Consider the following 19,970-nt stretch of genomic DNA (forward strand, 5'->3'; position numbering starts at 1 on the left):
GGGAAAGGACATGATAAAAAGGAAAAAGTAGCCTGACCTGTGGTGGCGCAGTGGATAAAGCGTCGACCTGGAAATGCTGAGGTTGCCGGTTCGAAACCCTGGGCTTGCCTGGTCAAGGCACATATGGGAGTTGATGCTTCCAGCTCCTCCCCCCTTCTCTCTCTCTCTGTCTCTCTCCTCTCTCTCTCTCTGTCTTTCCCTTTCCTCTCTAAAATGAATAAATAAAAAATTAAAAAAAAAAAAAAAAAAAGGAAAAAGTAGCCTGACCAGGCGGTGGCGCAGTGGATAGAACGTTGGACTGGGATGCAGAAGACCCAGGTTCGAGACCCTGAGGTCGCCAGCTTGAGTATGGGCTCATCTGGTTTGAGCAAAAATTCACCAGCTTGGACCCAAAGTCGCTGGCTCAAGCAAGGGGTTACTCGGTCTGCTGAAGGCCCACGGTCAAGGCACATATGAGAAAGCAATCAATGAACGACTAAGGTGTCGCAATGCGCAACGAAAAACTAATGATTGATGCTTCTCATCTCTCTGTTCCTGTCTGTCTGTCCCTGTCTATCCCTCACTCTGACTTTCTCTCTCTCTGTAAAAAAAAAAAAAAAAAAAGGAAAAAGTAGTAACTATAGGGCATCCATGTTGGAGTGTCCAGATGAGTCAAACCAGCCTCCTTTTCATTAATCCTAAATCCCCTTAATCCTCTGTTCTATTGGCTTTTCATGCACCTTCAAATTGGGAATGGAGGGTACAGGGAAAGAATAAGTTAAAGAACGAAAAGTTTGTTATTACACTGTTGGGGATGAGGGAGGTAATTAGCCAAATGATGACTGTTGTCATCAACTCTAGAACTGTGGGGCTCTTTCGCCCATCTTGTCCATTGTCTCAGATACTCCTGGACCCACTTGAGAATTTATTATAGCAAAACCATGACAGCCTATAAGACTCATCCATGATGCTCTGGCCAAATGGCTCAGTTGGTTGGAGCATCATCCTGAAGTGCAGAGGTTGCAGGTTCGATCCCCAGTCAGGGCACATGCAGGAGCAGTTCATTGTTCCTGTCTCTCCCTTCCTTTCTTGCCGAAATTAAAAAAAAAAATCTTTCATAGGTTCAAGTTAATGAATCTCTCTGGTCTAACAATCTTTGATGGGCACAATGGGTATTATGGTTACTCCACTAGAATCATATCACCCAAATAATAAGTACCACTTTGAAGTGCTGATTACTTTACATCTCACTAATCCACATAACTCGATAATTTCATCCCCATTTTACAGATGAATAAACTGAACTTTGAAAAAAATTACGGCCCTGGCCGGTTGGCTCAGTGGTAGAGCATTGGCCTGGCATGCGGGAGTCCTGGGTTCGATTCCCGGCCAGGGCACACAGGAGAAGTGCCCATCTGCTTCTCCACTCCTCCCCCTCTCCTTCCTCTCTGTCTCTCTCTTTCCCTCCTGCAGCCGAGGCTCCATTGGAGCAAAGTTTGCCCAGGTGCTGAGGATGGCTCTGTGGCCTCTGCCTCAGGCGCTAGAATGGCTCTGGTTGCAACAGAGCGACGCCCTCTGGTGGGCATGCCGGGTGGATCCTGATCGGGCGCATGTGGGAGTCTGTCTGACTGCCTCTGCGTTTCCAACTTAAGAAACACACACACACACACACACACACACACACACACACAAAGAAAAGAAAAAAGTTACATACCTGAGTGACCATCTACTCTTATAATTGTTGGAGCCAGCATTCACTACATGGCCAAAAAGCCCAGGTTCCTCTTAACATTGCCATATTTACCAAAGCCTTGATGTAAAGATCTTTGAAATCTATTTCTATTTTTTTAGCTGCTTAAGTTTGAAAGCTGCACTCTCCACATTGATTTAGCCCTAGTGGCTGCTCAAAACTTGTTTTGTGTTTTTAGGAGACCCTCCCCTCTGCTGACAAGGAGGGTCATCCTTTTTATCCCCTCAGAGAACATTCTCTTAGATTCCCTCCTCTGTGATTTTGCTCTGGAATGCACAGCCCTGTTTTTCAGTTGCCCACCTCCCCTCCCCATCCAAGCTTGCTTCATTCTAGGCTCTTTCCTAGCTTTATGCTCCCCATGGCTTCACATGCTCCAGGACCCAGTCTTGAGGGGTGTTTTTGGGAGGAGAGACTGCCCTGAAGGTTAGTTAAAACTGGATAAAGAAGGGGCCAAATACTAAACCTGACAAGCTCAGGGAAGGCCAGCATGGCAGCTGGGAGACCGCAGAACCCCTCCTGTTACCGTGTTTTCCATATGCTATCTGTGCTGTAACCCAGTGGTCCCTAACCTTTTTTGGGCCACGGACCGGTTTAATGTCAGAAAATATTTTCACAGACCGGCCTTTAGGGTGGGATGGATAAATGCACAAAATAAAATTATGCGACCGGCCTAAAAACTGGTATTTTTAAATATAATTGTTGAATTTACAAGACAAGCGTGAAGAATGAGTCTTAGAAAGATGTAACAGAGGGAATCTGGTCATTTTTAAAAAATAAAACATCATTCAGACTTAAATATAAATAAAACGGAAATAATGTAAGTTATTTATTCCTTCTCTGTGGACCGATACCAAATGGCCCACAGAGCGGTATCGGTCCGCGGCCTGGGGTTTGGGGACCACTGCTGTAAACGTTAATTGTTAACTAAAAATATCATATGTGTCTAGCCTGACCAGGTGGTGGCGCAGAGGATAGAGTGTCAGACTGGGATGCCAAGGACCCAGGTTCGAGACTTCGAGGTCGCCAGCTTGAGTGCGGGCTCATCTGGTTTGAGCAAAAGTTCACTAGCTTAGACCCAAGGTTGCTGGCTTCAGCAAGGGGTTACTCGGTCTGCTGAAGGCCCACGGTCAAGGCACATATAAGAAAGCAATCAATGAACAACTAAGGTGTCGCAATGCGCAACGAAAAACTAATGATTGATGCTTCTCATCTCTCCGTTCCTGTCTGTCCCTGTCTATCCCTCTCTCTGACTCTGTAAAAAAATGGAAAAAAAAAATGTGTCTATTCATTTTACTCTATCCACTCTCAGATTCCCAGGCTTTGCTTTCTCCTGCCTCCCTACTCTACCACCAATGAATTACATGTAACCCTCTTCACTTCTCCTTTTATCTTTATGTATAAAATAAGCTGCAAAACTGCTATTTCCCAGAGCATTTTCTTAAATGGTTGAGATTTTGCTGCCAGGCAATTGTTGCCAAGTTGGCTCAAATAAACTCATAAAAATTCTCTAGAGATTTGGACGTTTCTCACGTGGACAAAACAACCAACTAAAACCTTCCGCCCTGAGCAGGCAGGTACATTAAGACTGCCAGATGCAGCAAATAAATTACAGGACACTCAGTTACATCTGAATTTTGGTATGTCTCTTACAGTAAAAACCTAATCGTTATTTCTGTGAAATTCAAATTTACTGGGTATCCTGTCTTTAATCCTGCAACCTAAGCTAGGGTAGCACGGTAGGGCAGGAGTTTCGAAGACTTTCATCTGGAAGGGACACTGCAAGGAGGCCTTTGGGCCATCCTGGCCTAAGAATAAAACACTGGTGGGTGCAGTGTGTGCAGCTGGCAGCCAGGCCCGCCTCACCGGCCCGTGAAGAAAGAGGGCCATGGATCTCTGCCGGAACCCCGCCCCCGCCACCCAGGATTTGGGGATCAGAAAGTTCGAGATGACCGGAAGTGTCCTGTGCTTGACTTCTCAAGGGCCCTGATCCACCCTCAGACAAGCCGCCCGGCACCAAGATGGCGCACGCAGCGGTTGCCAGCTTCCAAGATGGCGGTATGGGCCCGCGCCTGCGCTCTCGCTCTGGGCTGGCCCTGGGCTTCCTCCGGTTGAGAGCTCGACTCGCGTCGCCGTGTGCCGGTTGCTCTTCGGCCAGGGTAGTGGTCCCGGCCGCCGCCCCGCGCAATGAGGCTCCTCGGTTGGTGGCAGGTCCTGCTGTGGGTGCTGGGGCCTCCCGCCCGCGGCCAGGAGGGTGAGTACCGGCTGGGACGGTGGCTGGGGGGTGGCAGGCGGCGGTGTGCGAAATGCCGGGGCCAAGTGGGGGTCCGCCTGGGCGACGGTCTGACCTGCGCGGAGGCCCGCAACGCGCGTCTCGCCTCGCCCGTCGCCGGCTCTTCCCGCGCTGGCTCCGCGGTGGAGCGGGGGACGGGCTGTGGCTGGGCCGCGTTCAGGCAGGCCCCCTCGGCTGGCTACTGTCAGCAGGGAATGACCGTGCAGTAGCGCTTCCCGAGGCTCTTGTTAATGACAGTTATAACGAGTAGCCGGCATTTGTGCTGCCCTTATCGGGAGCCAGGAACTGTGCGTAGCGCTTTCCTTCCTTTTCTCAGCCCTCCCACCGACCCGGGGAGCCAGGTTTCGTTGTATCTCCAGTTAACAGGTGGGGACGCTGGGCTCGGGCTGGCCAGGTACTCTGCCCGAGTTGGCACTTTTGGGAAATGACAGAGGCCACGCTTTACTTTGTACCCTGCTCGACCACTTTCTTAAGAAGACCGCTCTTGCTCTGGTGCCTGTGCGAAGGACAGATATCAGAAACACAAGGGACCCCCACAGGGTAACCCGTGGCTTGCCAGGGCGAGGGCGTGCTTGCAGGGCCTCTCGGGTGGAGAGGGTAGCCGCCCTGGAGGCCTGGCTGGGTCTAGGAGCGGAGCCTTCCTCCCATTGCTCCTCCACCCCATTCCTCGCAGCCCTGGTACAGTGCACACCCTTTGGTCTTGCTTGTCATTCAGAACAGGTCTTTTCTTTCCCTGGCTGTCCTGGTCGAGGCAGGGCAGCGGGGTTACTGAGCAGGGAGAAGACTGAGGGATAGTTCGGTACAGTAATTACAGTTAATGAAAGCACTCATGATGTGCCTGGTGCTGTGCTTAGTGCTCTACAAACATCTTATTTAATCTTTAAATGCTATGAAGTAGATGTTGTTATTGTTACCTTTTTATAGACAAGTAAGGTGAGACTCAGCATCAGTAAGACATTTGCTATCAAATAGCCAGTTGAACCAAGAATCAAGCCCAGGTCTGCCTGATTTCACAGTCAAATTTCTAATTTTTAATCTACCTTCTGTCACTACACTTAACTCCCAGCCTCAGAGAGAGGGAAGCGTGTGCTGGGTATCTTCTGCCTTGTGCATCAAGCTCTGTACCCTTAGTGGCTGCCCTGTGTGGAATAACACAACAGTCTCTCCTGCCTTCTGGCTTCCTTTGGGTCAGAATGAAGAAAGGGAGAGGTCGGGTATTGATTCTCTTAGCGCCCTTCTTCAGGGGTTATCACAGGTTGGCTGTTTCCTTCCACTGAAAGTCACAGCTTCTGGAAGTCTGTCCTCACTGTTTTGTTTTGTTTTCAGGGACAGAGAGAGAGAGAATCAGATAGAGGGATAGATAGGGACAGACAAACAGGAACAGAGAGAGATGAGAAGCATCAGTTATCAGTTTTTCGTTGGGACACCTTAGTTCTTCATTGATTGCTTTCTCATATGTGCCATGACCGCGGGCCTTCAGCAGACTGAGTAACTCCTTGCTCCAGCCAGTGACCTTGGGTCCAAGCTGGTGAGCTTTTTGCTCGAGCCAGATGAGCCCGTGCTCAAGCTGGCAACCTTGGGGTCTCGAACCTGGGTCCTTGGCTTCCCAGTCCAACGCTCTATCCTCTGCGCCACCGCCTGGTCAGGCTGTTTTGTTTTTTGAAGGATTAGATAATTTAAAAGTTTTTTCTATTTATTGATTTTAGAGAGGAAAGGGGAGAGAAACATCAATTTGTTGTTCCACTGATTTACGCATTCATTAGGTCCTGTATGTGCCCTAACTGGGGATCAAACACACAACTTTGGCCTATTGTGACAGTGTTCCAGCCAACTGAGTTACACAGCATTACCATGGGAAGGTTCACTAGTCCTACCCAGGCAGGGCTGTCCTCATTGTTTCAAGGTTCTGGGATTGTTTCTGCCTCTGGCTTTTTTTTTTTAATTTAAAAAAAAATTTTTTTTTAGAGAGACAGATAGGGACAGACAAGAATGGAGAGAGATGAGAAGCATCAATCATCAGTTTTTCATTGCAACACATTAGTTGTTCATTGATTGCTCTCTCATATGTGCCTTGACCGTGGGCCTTCAGCGGACCAAGTAACCCCTTCCTTGAGGTGAGCCTTGCTCAAGCCAGATGAGCCCGCACTCAAGCTGGTGACCTTGGGTCTCAAACCTGGGTCCACCGCATCCCAGACCAACGCTCTATCCACTGCACCACCACCTGGTCAGGTCTCTGCCTCTGGCTTCTTAAGACCTATGAGTGGTAACTGGATTGCCAACCTCTATTTCTGGCGCTGGAGTTTCGTTGTTGTTGTTGTTTTGTTTGTTTGTTTTTTGTGACAGAGACAGAGAGAGGGACAGATAGACAGGAAGGGAGAGAGATGAGAAGCATCAATTCTTCGTTGCGGCACCTTAGTTATTCACTGATTGCTTTCTCATATGTGCCTTGGCGGGGGTGGGGGGGGCAGGGAGGGGAGGGCTTCAGCAGACTGAGTGACCCCTTGCTCAAGCCAACAATCCTGGACTGAAGCTGGTGAGCTTTGCTCAAACCAGATGAGCCTGCGCTCAAGCTGGCGACCTTGGTGCCTCGAACCTGGGTCCTCGGCGTCCCAGACCGACACTCTATCCACTGCGCCACCTCCTGGTCAAGCCTGGCACTGGAGTTCTTTACCATTGTTTTTGTTTTTTCCACATCCAGCCTACAGGTTGCTGGTCCCTTTATTAAGCTCTCCTGGAATTGCCCTGGTTGAATGTACTTTCTGTTTCTTGGCTGATTCAGGTGGTTGATTTATTGTTTCGTTCAGGGAGTCTACTTAGCAGTCAGGTCATATTCATGTAGACCTGAGGATAACAACAGCCAGAGGGTGAGTCATCATGGCCAGGCCATGACTGGGGTGAGGACCCAGGGACCTTTACCAGCTGGTTTCTTTTCAAGGTGACTGAAAAATACAAGAATTTTACATTTTATTTTATTATTTATTTTAGAAAATTTTTCCATTGATTTGAGAGAGAAAAAAAGAGAGAGAGAAGAAGGGGGAGAGAGAGAGGTATCAATTCATTGTTTTATGTGGTTCCATTTAGTTGTGCACTCATTGATTGCTTCTCGTACATGCCCTGATAGGGATCAAACCTGTGACCTCGGCATGCCGGGACAATGCTTTATCCACTGAGCCACCTACCAGGGCTAATTTACTTTTCAATTACAGTTTACATTCAATTATTTTATATTAGTTTCAGGTGTACAGCCTAGTGGTTACTTTACAAAGTGGTTCCCTGATATATCACGTGCTCACCTGGCACTGTCCATAGTTCTGACAATATTATTGACTATATTCCTATGCTGTGCTTTACATTTCCAGGACCATTTTTTGACTATCAATTTGTAGTTCCCAATCCCCCAACATTTTTCACACAGCTCCCCAACCAATTCCAAAGCTTTTTTCCTCGGAGGACACCACTGACAGATTAGCAACCAGAGGTGGCAGTGCTGTGCCGCTGTCAAGGGACTGGCAGTAACTCCTGGCTTCGGCACACCCATGTCCATCCTCACCAGACAATCAGCAGACTGTTACGGAGCATACATACGTCATATGCCATACACTGTGTTGGACACTGAGGGTACAGAGCCAGACAGAGAAACAGGCCTGTCCTCCTGTCTGATGGGGAAGACAGGCATTAAATGACTACAAACAAGTAAATTACAAGAGTGGAAAATACTTCGAGGGTGTTCCAGGGCCATTAATGGGAAGTCCTTCAGGTCTGAGGGTCAGAGAGGGTGAAGTTCAACTCATACTGGTGAAGTTTAGGGTGAGATCTGAGGGATATGTTGGATTAACCACAAGAAGAGTGGGCAGAGGGCTTTCCCCACAGAAAAACAGCCAGGACAGCTCCAAGGAAGGTGGAGGAGAGCATGAATGATCAGGGACCAGAAATGCCTGGTGGCACCAGTTGGGAGTGTGGACAGAAGCCACATCACGAGGGGCCTGGTGTTTATGCTACAGAGTACAGACTCATTCACAGGTCAGGGGGAAGCCTTTGAGTGGATTTTAGGGAGGGTTGTAACATTAGATTTATATATTTTTTTAATTTATTTATTCATTTTTGAGAGAGGAGAGCGAGAGCGAGAGCGAGAGAGAGAGAGAGAGAGAGAGAGGAGGAGGGAGGAGCAGGAAGCATCAACTCCCATATGTGCCTTGACCAGGCAAACCCAGGGTTTTGAACCAGCAACCTCAGTGTTCCAGGTTGACACTTTATCCACTGCACTGCCACAGGTCAGGCTTAGATTTATTTTTAACTGTCAGTTCCACTTGGGTTGCTGTGGGGAGCAGGGCCTGGAGAGGGCAGATAGAGGGCCAACCACAGAGACCAGTTAGGGGACTATCGCAATTGTCCAGGTGAGAGGTGGCTGTGGCCTGGGTTGAGGGGTGTGGTGGGGATGGGAGAAGTGGATTGGTCCAGAATGTATTTAGCAGAGGACTTAATAGAACTTAGTGATGGTGCTGTCCATCTCTTTGAATTATAAACATTGGTCATATTATCATCATCATCACTACTAGCATCACTGCAGCCATTTATGGAGTCCTACTATATGCCAGGGACCATACACATCTTTTCTCATTTAATCTGCAAGGTAGCCTTTGGTGGTGCAGTGGATAAAGCATCAACCTGGAACACTGAGGTCACCAGTTCAAAACCCCAGACTTGCCTGGTCAAGGCACATACAGGAAGCAAATACTATGAGTTGATGCTTCCAGCTTCGCCCCCCTCTTGGTCTATCTCTCCTCTCCTTTCCCTAAAAGCCAACAAATAAAATCTTAAAAAAAAAAAAAGTCTGCATGGTAGCCCTGTGAATTTCTGCATTTCAATAGTATTTTCTCCACTTGTTAGGTGCACACACTGAGTATTTCCTGGGGAAAGTATGGGTTGCTGCCCCTCCAAATCCTGGCTGTTTTCGGTCCTCCCACATTTGGCTCCCCTGCCACAGAAGCCAGTGTGGAAAAACCTGCTGCTGGTAGAGAACCTTCTGAAAAAACAATGGACAGTGTGAAGGAGCTGAGTGAGGCTAGGGCTTCGGGCAGAGGCAGCGTGGTGCCCCCACCTTTGTTCTCCAGACATCTTCCTTGCTGCCAGTAATGCAATAATTGCAATAATTTTCACTTTATATATAGGTCAAGCTACAATCAGCTTGTTTAGGTAAAGAAGCAATGTCTTTTAGAAGATGCATTACCATGGGATGATTCAGTGGCTCTCTAATGGTAATTCATATGTAGCTTAATGTGGAACAAATTCAGTGGTTTCTTTCTCCTCAATAACTAAATGAAAACAGTGGTACCTGAGGCAGTATGAATTTTTTTTCCTAATCTACTATCTACTTCAATATCTTCATCGGAGGGAAAAACTACACTCCTGAACTTAAAATACCAGCTTTCTGCATCACTTAGACTCCCTTTTGATTTTCTGTGGGGGACATCTATTCATTTTTTGCACGCGGGTGAATCAAAGAGAACCAGATTCTAATTTGTGCCCTGATTTATTTATTTATTTTGAGAGACAGAAAGAGAGAGAACGACAGGTGGGAAGGGAGAGCATCAACTCATAGTTGCGGCACCTTAGTTGTTCACTGATTGCTTCTCATATATTCCTTGACTAGGGGGCTCCAGCCGAGCCAATGACCCCTTGCTCAAGCCAGTGACCTTTGGGCTCAAGCCAGAAACCATGGGGAATCATGTCTGTGATCTCACACTCAAGCCGGCAAATCTACATTCAAGCTGGTGAACCTGTGCTCAAGCCAAATGAGCCCACACTCAAGCTGGTGACCTTGGAGTTTTGAACCTGGGACCTCAGTGCACCACCACCAGCCAAGCTAAAAATTATTTTATCGCCTGATCTTCAGTAGTGCAGTGGATAAAGTGTCGATGTGGAATGTTGAGGTTGCTAGTTCAAAACCCCAGGCTTGCCCAGTCAAGGCACATATGAGAAGCAACTATGAGTTGATGTTTTCTACTCCTTCCCCTCTGTGTCTCCTCTCTCTAGAATCAATAAATAAAATCTTTTCAAAAAATTTTTGTATGTCTTTATATCTACTTTTTTTTTTACTTTTTGAACTCATGTCATACATTTAACAATTACTGTTTTAATATCCTTGTCTAATAATTCTGACACTTGTGCAAGCTCTAGATCAGTTTCAATTGGTTCATTATTCTCATTATGGGTCATATTTTCCTTCTTTTTTTTTTCTCCATGTCCACAGCTAAACTTATCCCCAGGTCCCAGGGCAGGAACCCAGAGCCCATGAGCGGTGGAGCTTGCTGTAGCAGCCATCTGGATATTTTCCTTCTTTTTGCTCCTGGAGGTCTCTGATGCCAGACATGAATTTTACCTTGAGTGCTGGATATTTTAGTATTCCTATAAATGTTCCTGAAGTTTGTTCTGAGGTACAGTTAAGGTCAGCCTCTGAAAATTAAATTGCTGAAAAGAATTTGATCCTTGCTTTTAAAAGGTTTGCTAGATGGGAGCAAAGCTGTATGTACTTTCTCCAGGGTTAATTGTGCCCCATTACTGGGGCAAGTCCCTTTTGTGTACTCTGCCCAGTGTGCCATGAAATATGAGGTTTTCCAGTCTAGCTGGTGAGTGCAGGTACAATTCCCAGCTGTGCAAGTGTTGGGTACTGTTGCCTCTGATACTTTTGGGTGGTTCTTTCCCTGGCTTTGGGTAGTTTAGTCACATGCATGTGCCGGAAGGGCCCCTCTGCAGATCTCTGGAGTCTGTGCTCTGCTGCTCTCCCATCTCCGGTATTCTCTTCTGCTAACTCTAGCTGCCTTGGTCTCCGACCCTCAGCTCCATTTCCTCAACTCTCTGAGTCCACTGGGCTCTGACTGTTCCCCTGCCCCGGGCCACAGTGAGAAAGAACTCCTCAGGCAGTAAGCTAGATCTATTGCCGGGCTCTCCTCACATTTCCTGTTTCTCAGACATCTCTGTTCTTCATTGCCTGATAACTAGTCTTCTGAAACAGTTGTTTCATGTATTTGACTGTCTTTGGGTTGCTTTAAGAGGGAGGGTAAATCTGGTCCCTGTTACTCCATCTTAGCCAGAAGCAGAATGTTTTTGAATTGCCAAATGAGGCCACCGATCTCTATGGGAATGTTCTCTAAGACCACGACCGTATATGAATGTGTGTACCTTAGGAATCCTGCTCCCAGGCCCCCCCAGCTCTGAAGCTAGTTGGTCATTCATAATCTGATGACATGCTGGTGGTGTTGGCAGAGTTCATTACCCAGCTGGTGGCTCCCTAGCCACATGGTGAGCTTGCGTGAGTGCAGTTGGGCTCATTTGTTTCCCCTAGTCATTGCTTGGCACAGAGTCTGGCAGCTGTTGTTGGGTTAATGAGAGCTGGAGAGCAGGAGGATTTGTTACAGAGGTGAGTGGAGATTGCTAAGTGGACATTCAAGACTTCCCAGGACTCTGCCCTTAGCAGCATTTTGCCGAAGCCCAAGCTAGAGGCTCTCCTTTTCTCCCTGCTGTTGCTCCTGCACTGCAGGTGCTCCTAGGCCAGGCTTCATTGCCTGCTCAGTGTGCCAATGGGCATTATGCCGAAGCTGTCTGCTGCCTCTGTTGGTCATCTGTTAAGTGGGGGTGATAACCTTTGTCCTGCCCATCTCACAGAACTGTTACATGTGCAACGATGCTTTGCCATAGTAGATTCTTCCATAAAGCCATCATTACTTCCTTAGATATTTTCGTCAAATGACTGAAACTGTTAAAATGTTTGTATTATATTTTATCAATGGAATGTCCGCACTGGAATTTTTTTGTTTATAATTCACATGGCAAGCAGTGGATTTTGCTTGAAGCTATGTATCATATTTGTTTACTTATTTATTTGGCATTCATTAATCAACTACCTCCTTGAGCTTTCTCCGTGACCTGGAGAATGGTGGAGAGCCCTCTGATAGTTTAATGGGAAAGACAGCCTTTTTTCCCTTAGGGAAAAATGTCATACTTAAGGAGAACTGTAATAATTCTTTGGGGGTCATTTATTTGGAAGTCAGGTATGACTGTGAACATGCTGGCATGTTGTAGTTGCAGAGGGAAGTGGTCACTTATGGTCAGGGGAGCAGTCTGCACCTCGGCTCCAGGCGGGGTCCATGCACGTGGGTGAAGAGAAGCCTTCACATGGCCCAATGGGCACAGGGTCAGCAGCAGAGGCCGATGCAGTGCTGGGGCTGGACACCGAAGGCGACCACATGGTGATGGTATCTGTGATTCCTGGGGAAGCCGAGGACAAACTGAACTCAGAGCCCAGCGGTGGCACCTGCGAGGCTGGAGGGAATGAGGACTCACGGTGTGACCTCCGGAAGAGCCTCTTTTCCCTGGAGGGTGCTGGAGTCAGCCTCCCGGATAGGGAAGAGGAGGAGTACATGGAGCCAGAAGTGGTGGAAGCTGACCCGGCCCCCACTGAGGACTCCAATCACACTGACAGCCAGAAGTCTCCCAAGGTCAGCTGCGAGGAAAGAAACGTCACTGGAATAGAAAATTTCACCCTGAAAATTTTAAATATGTCACAGGTAAGAAAAAATGATTTTTGCTTTTCAGCACATTGATTTTATGATTCAAGATTCTATCAACTTTGAAATGGAGGGTGGTAATCTTGATCGTATTGTAAGTAATATAGTGGCTGCATGAATGAGAATGGACTTGGCTCTCTGTGATGTTTGTAGGAAAGGAGATATAACTAGTTCCATTGTGCTTTTTGTTTGTTTGTTTGTTTATTGTATTTTTCTGAAGCTGGAAACGGGGAGAGACAGTCAGACTCCCGCATGCGCCCCACCGGGATCCACCCGGCACGCCCACCAGGGGGCCACGCTCTGCCCACCAGGGGGCGATGCTCTGCCCCTCTGGGGCGTAGCTCTGTTGCGACCAGAGCCACTTCAGCGCCTGGGGCAGAGGCCGAGGAGCCATCCCCAGTGCCCGGGCCATCTTTGCTCCAATGGAGCCTTGGCTGCGGGAGGGGAAGAGAGAGACAGAGAGGAAGGAGAGGGGGAGGGGTGGAGAAGCAGATGGGCGCTTCTCCTGTGTGCCCTGGCTGGGAATCGAACCCAGGACCCCTTGCACGCCAGGCCAACGCTCTACCATTGAGCCAACCGGCCAGGGCCGTGCTTTTTGGGAAACTTCGTCCTAGTCATTCTTGGGAGAGCCTCATCCCCAAGCCTCAAGGTAAAAATTCTAGTGGGCATCAGAATCATAACAGAAGCCACTTAAAAAATCTGAATTATAAAAATAATCTGCCCTGGCCGGATAGCTTGGTTGGTTAGAGCATCATCCCGCTATTCAAAGGTTGCCAGTTTGATCCGGGGTCAGGGCACATACAGGAACAGATCGATGTTTCTGTCTTTTCCTTCCCTTTTCTCTTTCTAAAATCAATCAATAAATTCTAAAAAATCTGAATTACTAAAATTGTAATTTAGCATTGTTTGATTAGTAATACCCCTGGGAAGTATGATATATTGAAGAAAAATTTTTTCTTCATAAGAGTGTTTACTCTTGAATGACTACTGAGACAATTGTCCCAAACCCAGCCATGTTTCTAGTTGGATAAGCAGTGATTCCAAAGAGGATAGTAGGATACAGACTGATAGCTTTCTGTAGGATAGTTGTCAGATAGCAGCATGAATTCAGAGAAGTCAGAGCTCTGAAAGCTGCAATTGCTTTTTTTTCTGTTTTCCAAGTGAAAGAAGAGGAGATAAACAGACTCTCGCATGTGCCCTGACCAGGATCCACTTGCAACCCCCATCTGGGGCTGATGCTCTGCCCATCTAGGGCCATGATTGCAACTGAGCTATTTTTAGCGCCTGAGGTGGAGGCTTCTCGGAGCCATCCTCTGTGCCTGGGGCTGATAGGCTGGAACTAACTGAGCCATGGCTGTGGGAGGGGGAGAGAGAGAGAGAAGGGGGAGAGGGAGGAGTAGAGGAGCAGATGGTTGCTTCTCCTGTGTGCCTTGACTAGGTTTTGAACCCAGGACATCCACGTGCTTAACTGACGCTCTACCACTGAGCCAACTGGCCAAGGCTGCTGCTTCTAAATGAGGGCACGTATGGTATGCTGAGCCCCTCAAAGTACAGGGTCAGTGCTCGCCTCACACTGTCTCCTCAGTGTCTGGTAAAAACTATGCCTTAACTCTGTGGGACTTGTCTTATGAGTGTCATACACGTGACCAGGAGAGAGCAGTTTAAGTAGGCTGAGCTAGGGTGGTGGCAGGAATGATGCACTTTTGACTTGACTAACCTTTGGAAAAATATATTGATCTGCTTAGTACAGACTTGGGTCAACTAAGATGATAGTTTGGACCTCAGGTCACAGTTCTCTAATAATGCCATTAGGTTGTGAGAGACACACAATCAAAGGTTGTGAAGTGGCCTATACCCTGTGAATACCTAGTATTTGAATGAATAAATTATGAAAACTATTAAAATTGCTTTATAGTAATATTAAGACAGCTTAGAGGAAAGTTTATAACTTGTTATTTGATAGTAACTTTTCTGCTGACTGAGGGATGCCTATGGTTCAACATCCAAAAGGGTTTAAGGGGATACACTACAGTCTACCTCCCACCCCTGCCCCACCTCCTTTCCCTGGAGTCAGCAGTGTTTCCTATTCGGTGTCCGTCCAGAAAAACGTACCGCTGACTTTAACACTTGTTCCTTTTACTGCAGGACCTTATGGATTTTCTAAACCCCAATGGGAGTGACTGCACACTAGTCCTGTTTTACACACCTTGGTGCCGATTTTCTGCCAGTTTGGCCCCTCATTTTAATTCTCTGCCCCGGGCGTTTCCAGCTCTTAATTTCTTGGCCCTGGATGCATCTCAGCATAGCAGGTATTTTCCGTTGATTGGGTTTTGGGTTTTCTTCTCATCCTTTGGGATGATGGTGACAGTCATTTGGAGGCAGTAACTAGTTAAGTGGAAAGCAGTGGAGGTAGTGTGAGCTTTAGGGCTTGAAGGAAGGGAAAGGCAGGTGCGAATGAGGAGGGTCATGAAGAGTGTCAGCTGACTGACGAAGCTGACGGCTCCTTTTCTGGAGGCCCCTTTTGAGGAAGGAGGACTCTTCTCTGTGGTGGAATTTAAAGATGGCAGCCTCATGGCAGGGGAGGGGCCAGAGGACTTTCTCGGATCCTGGCCAGAAAGAATTAGCAAAATCAGATCACAAGTAGGATCTTCCCTTGTGACTTTCACCTGCAGTTTAGGCCTGACAGCCTAACTCTTGGATCCCTGTTCTGTGTCTACTTCGAATTTCTTTCTTTGTTTTTTACTCTTCCGTTCCTTCTTTTTTTTTTTTTTGGTGGCAGAGACAGGGAGAGTCAGAGAGAGGGACAGACAGGGACAGACAGACAGGAAGGGAGAGAGATGAGAAACATCAATTCTTCGTGCAGTTTCTTAGTTGTTCATTGATTGCTTTCTCATATGTGCCTTGACCATGGGCCTTCAGCAAACTGAGTAACCCCTTGCTGGAGCCAGCGACCTTGGGTCCAAGCTGGTGAGCCTTGCTCAAACCAGATGAGTCCGTGCTCAAGCTGGCGACCTTGGGGTCTCGAACCTGGGTCCTCCGCATCCCAGTCTGATGCTCCATCCACTGCACCACCGCCTTGGTCAGGCCTTTCCCTCTTTCTTACATTTATTTTTGCATAGTATTCTTAAGTGGACATTCAACAAATTAATGAATTAACTTAGCTCTTTAAAATGACATTTACCCTTGTTTTATATTTCTTTTATATTGTGTGGGCTTTTATCTTTTTTAAATGTGCAATAAGATGTTACTGTGAACTTTGTTCACTAAGTGCTACAGCTGTGCCTGGATTATAAACTGTATGTGCCCCTCATTCTCTAAATCAGACGCCCCTTAGCAGGCCACACAGTGTTGTGTGAGTGAATTTGGGAAGTCTGCATGATGGTCAAGTTGGTGATAAAACTGAAGTTGAATAACACTTGATTAATTTGTGCTCCAGTGAATTTTGGTGTGGGTAAGGTAACTGCAAGTGTTCACTTGAGACTGTTTATGAAGAAAGAAATTTCCCAACAAATCAGTCATTCTCACAGGGGCTTCAGGAAGGACTGGCCTAAGAGAAAAAATTGATGGGGGAAATTGAGGCTTACAGAGCTTAAGTAATTTAGCCTGATCAGTGGTTGCGCAGTAGATAGAGCGTTGACCTGAGATGCTGAGGTCCCAAATATGAGCTGATACTTCTCATCTCTCTCCCTTCCTGTCTGTCTGCCTCTCTCTCTCTCTCTTGAAAAAAAAAAAAGATGTTAAGTAATCTGCCGATTCCACAGACTACTTGGTTCAGTGGCAGACCTGAGGCTTGAACCCAGGGTGTGTTGACTTGGAGCTCATACCACCACTCTGCATTATGTAAAGGTGAAACAAAATCGCTCTGGTTCATATTACTTCTCAGTCATCCTGCCCTAATTGTGAACTTCCAGGTGTGTTTGTTAGATCATCAATTTCTTTGTTCCAACCTACCAAAAAAAATGTTTAGCATAAGTTGAATTTTTTATGAGGGATGGATGTGGGCATTCTGGAGAGTTTGAAATGTAAAACGACAGTGTGCTTTGTCCATGGGTTAGAAAGTTCTGATATAGCAGTTAGGAACTTATAAAGTGGAATAACCGGGTCATGTGTCGTTCATATTGTAATAGAACACATCTCAGCAGAACCAAAATGCCTCCAGCCAGGACCCATAAAGAAGAAGGTCAGAAGCAACTGCAAGTCTATAGAGTTTGAATATCAGAAACTTCCACCCAGAATAGACCGTTTTATTTGTTGCCATCCATTCTCATATGCTAATTGTGTGAGAAAGCCCACGCTAATTCAGGTTTTTTTACTTTTCCTTGTAGCCTTTCTACCAGATTTGGCACTGTAGCTGTTCCGAACATCTTGTTATTTCAAGGAGCTAAACCAATGGCTAGGTTTAATCATACAGACCGAACACTGGAAACCCTGAAAATCTTCATTTTCAACCAGACAGGTATGTAGAAATAATGCGCTGTAGAAGAGATTTTGTTGCTGGGGTTTTGTGCCTTCTGTGGGTTCCCATCTGCTGTCATCCTTACGTGAAGGATTCAAGATTGCTTGGAGATGTAAAACTTCTCTTCTCATGAACTGTTATTCGCCTGTTAAATGTCTCCCAATCGGTAGCAAGCATAACATGAACAGGCTAATTTTAATAGATTAAAAATACCTTTTTTTTTAAAGGACAGCTTTATTGAGATAGAATTCACATACCATACACCTGTAGATACCTTTTTAAATAATTTTTTTCATTTGAATGTAATATTTACACAAAAATATGCATAAGTGATGCATTTTCACAAAGTGACACCTTGGGTAACCAGTGTTCAGAAACAGATGGAGAACACTACCAGCCTCTCTCAGCACCGCTGCTCCTGCCCTGCCCTGCCCTGCCCCGCCCCACCAGTTTGACTCCTAACAGCATGGACTAGTGTAACCTATTTCTGAACTTTATATTAATGGGGAAGAAGTATGGATTGTTTGTGTCTGGCTTATTTCACTCACCATTGTATCTGTGGGATTCATCTACACTGTTGCATGTGCTGGTTGTTTTTTGTTGCTGTATAGTGTTCCATTTATCAAATTCACTTGTAGATGCTATTTTAATTCCTTAATATTTGCCAAAGCAGACGGCCTTCTTTTTTACAAAGTTTGAGCACTGTATATTGAAGAAATTTCCTTCATTGGCAAAGTCTATTCTTCAAAAGCTTTAACACCTCAATAATGAGCACACCTTCTTCCTGAAGTAGAATACAAATTATAATAAATACAAATTATAACATACTTTCCATGTACATTAAGTTGCATGTACTTCTTTTTCTTTTTGTATTTTTTTTTAAGTGAGAAGCGGGGAGGTAGAGAGACAGACTCCCACACGTGCCCAACAGGGATCCACCTGGCATGCCCACAAGGGGGTGATGCTCTGCCCATCTGGGGCATTCCTCTGTTGCAAGCAGAGCCATTTTAGTGCCTGGGGTGAGGCTATGGTGCCATCCTCAGCGCATGGGCCAACTCGCTCCAGTGGAGCCTTGGCTGTGGGAGGAGAAGAAAGGGGGGAGTGTGGAGAAGCAGATGGTCGCTTCTCCTGTGTGCCCTGAGTGGGAATCAAATCCTGGAACATCCACACCGGACTGAACCAACTGGCCAGGGCCGCATGTATTTATTTCTAACACTAAAGAACAAAAAACCAAGTGTGACCTCACAGGAGAAGAAGGCTTGTTACCAGGCGGTTAGTGATTTTGGGTCTTGTAATTCAGATTGATATGGAGAGGTTTCTATTTTTCACAATGCTCTAAGAAAACCTAGGATACAAATGAAATTTGTAATCACTGATCCCAATTGTTATTTGTGCTAACAGTTCTTTTAGTAAATTTATTTAAAAGCATTTTGAATTTATTATTACGTAACCTGTGAAAACTTCCTGTAGACTCCTGAGAGTAGCTTTACTAGTTACCTGTTGAACTTTGGTCTCGAAAGAGAACAGAAGACTCCTGTCAAGTAGCTCAGTTGGGTAAGAGTGTCATCCCGATATACCAGGTTGAGGGTTCAATCCCTGGTGAGGGAACATACAAGAATCAACTAATGAATGCATTAAGTGGAAAAACAAATCAATGTTTTTCTCTCTCACCATTACTCTCTCTCTTTTTCAAAATCAATAAGTATTTTTAAAAACTTAAAAAAGAAAACAAAAGACAACTCACAATACCCTGATGAGCTCACAGAAATGCTAGTGTTTTAGCTTGGAGCAGCTGCAGGTAGTCCTGTGCCCTTGATATGGTGAGGAGAAAGGCAAGTGCAGGGTACACCTGGGCAAGTGAAACCCATCCCAGATATGTCAGCAGTGGCGTTTAAGACTGCATGTCATTTTACATACCTTGTAAAATACTTCCAAAAGATACGTAGTGGCTGTGTTTTCTTTCTTTCTTTTTTTTTTTAAGATTTTATTCACTAGAGAGAGAGAGAGAGAGAAGAGGGGAGGAGCAGGAAGCATCAACTCCCATATGTGCCTTGACCAGGCAAGCCCAGGGTTTTGAACCGGCAACCTCAGTGTTTCCAGGTTGAGGCTGTGTTTTCTATGTGATCTGAAACAATTGATTTCTCTTGCAGGTATAGAAGCAAAGAAAAATGTGGTAGTAACTCAAGCCGACCAAATTGGCCCTCTTCCCAGCACTTTGATAAAAAATGTGGACTGGTTGCTTGTATTTTCCTTATTCTTTTTAATTAGTTTTATTATGTATGCTACCATTCGAACTGAGAACATTCGGTGGCTAATTCCAGGACAAGAGCAGGAACATGTGGAGTAGGGATGGACTGAAGGAAGCTGGAAGGAGGAATCTCAATGCTTCATTTCAGAAATTAATACTGCAGCTTCATACCTTTTCTCCAGTGAAGAGTTGACTTACAGCTTCAAAGAATCATGCGTTTGGGGGAGTACTGAGTGAGGGAGGGGTGGAGGGATTGAACGAAAAAAAAGGAGAAACTCATGAAAAAAATAAAATTAAAAGAAGAATCATGTATTTGTTGAACGGTTTAATGTGTAAAAAACATACACTGGTGTTTTAACTTTTATTGCAGTAAGCAAATGCAAAAATATTCAATAGAATCCACCATTCTTATTTTTACTACTTGAACAGAATCCAGTAGATTAAGGGAGTAATCCAGTTTGAAGTGGGATGTGTTCTGGTGGAATAATGAGGACAATAACAATCTGCTTACTAGGTAGAAGGCAGAAATAGGACTTTCAGATTAGTTCTAGAAAACTCTTGTTTCCTTATATCTAAGAAGGTTACTTTTTTGTTTATTTGTAGTTTCTCAGACTTTAAGCAGTAAAGCATTGTTATGGGAAGAATAAACCAGAATTGATAAATGTGACCTTTCAAGTAGCAAA

At 45.8% G+C, this 19,970-nt stretch overlaps 1 protein-coding gene and 1 pseudogene across 2 annotated transcripts; one reads left to right on the forward strand and one right to left on the reverse strand.

Moving 5' to 3' along the window:
- The first annotated feature begins 3,782 nt into the window (after positions 1–3,782).
- Positions 3,783–19,599, forward strand: TXNDC15 (thioredoxin domain containing 15). Of its 2 annotated transcripts, none has more exons than XM_066272504.1 (5): positions 3,783–3,980; positions 12,099–12,583; positions 14,729–14,892; positions 16,909–17,039; positions 19,190–19,599. In XM_066272504.1, the coding sequence occupies exons 1-5, from the start codon at positions 3,914–3,916 to the stop codon at positions 19,384–19,386; spliced, it is 1,044 nt and encodes a 347-aa protein (XP_066128601.1). In that variant the 5' UTR covers positions 3,783–3,913; the 3' UTR covers positions 19,387–19,599. The 2 variants fall into 2 exon arrangements, with proteins under 2 accessions (XP_066128601.1, XP_066128602.1); XM_066272505.1 differs by having other exon boundaries at positions 12,105–12,583.
- LOC136337110 (small nucleolar RNA SNORA5) lies at positions 10,258–10,408 on the reverse strand (annotated as a pseudogene).
- Positions 19,600–19,970: the final 371 nt, after the last annotated feature.

This window comes from Saccopteryx bilineata, chromosome 4 (assembly GCF_036850765.1).
Source record: "Saccopteryx bilineata isolate mSacBil1 chromosome 4, mSacBil1_pri_phased_curated, whole genome shotgun sequence".
Classification (NCBI taxonomy): Eukaryota; Metazoa; Chordata; class Mammalia; order Chiroptera; family Emballonuridae; genus Saccopteryx; species Saccopteryx bilineata.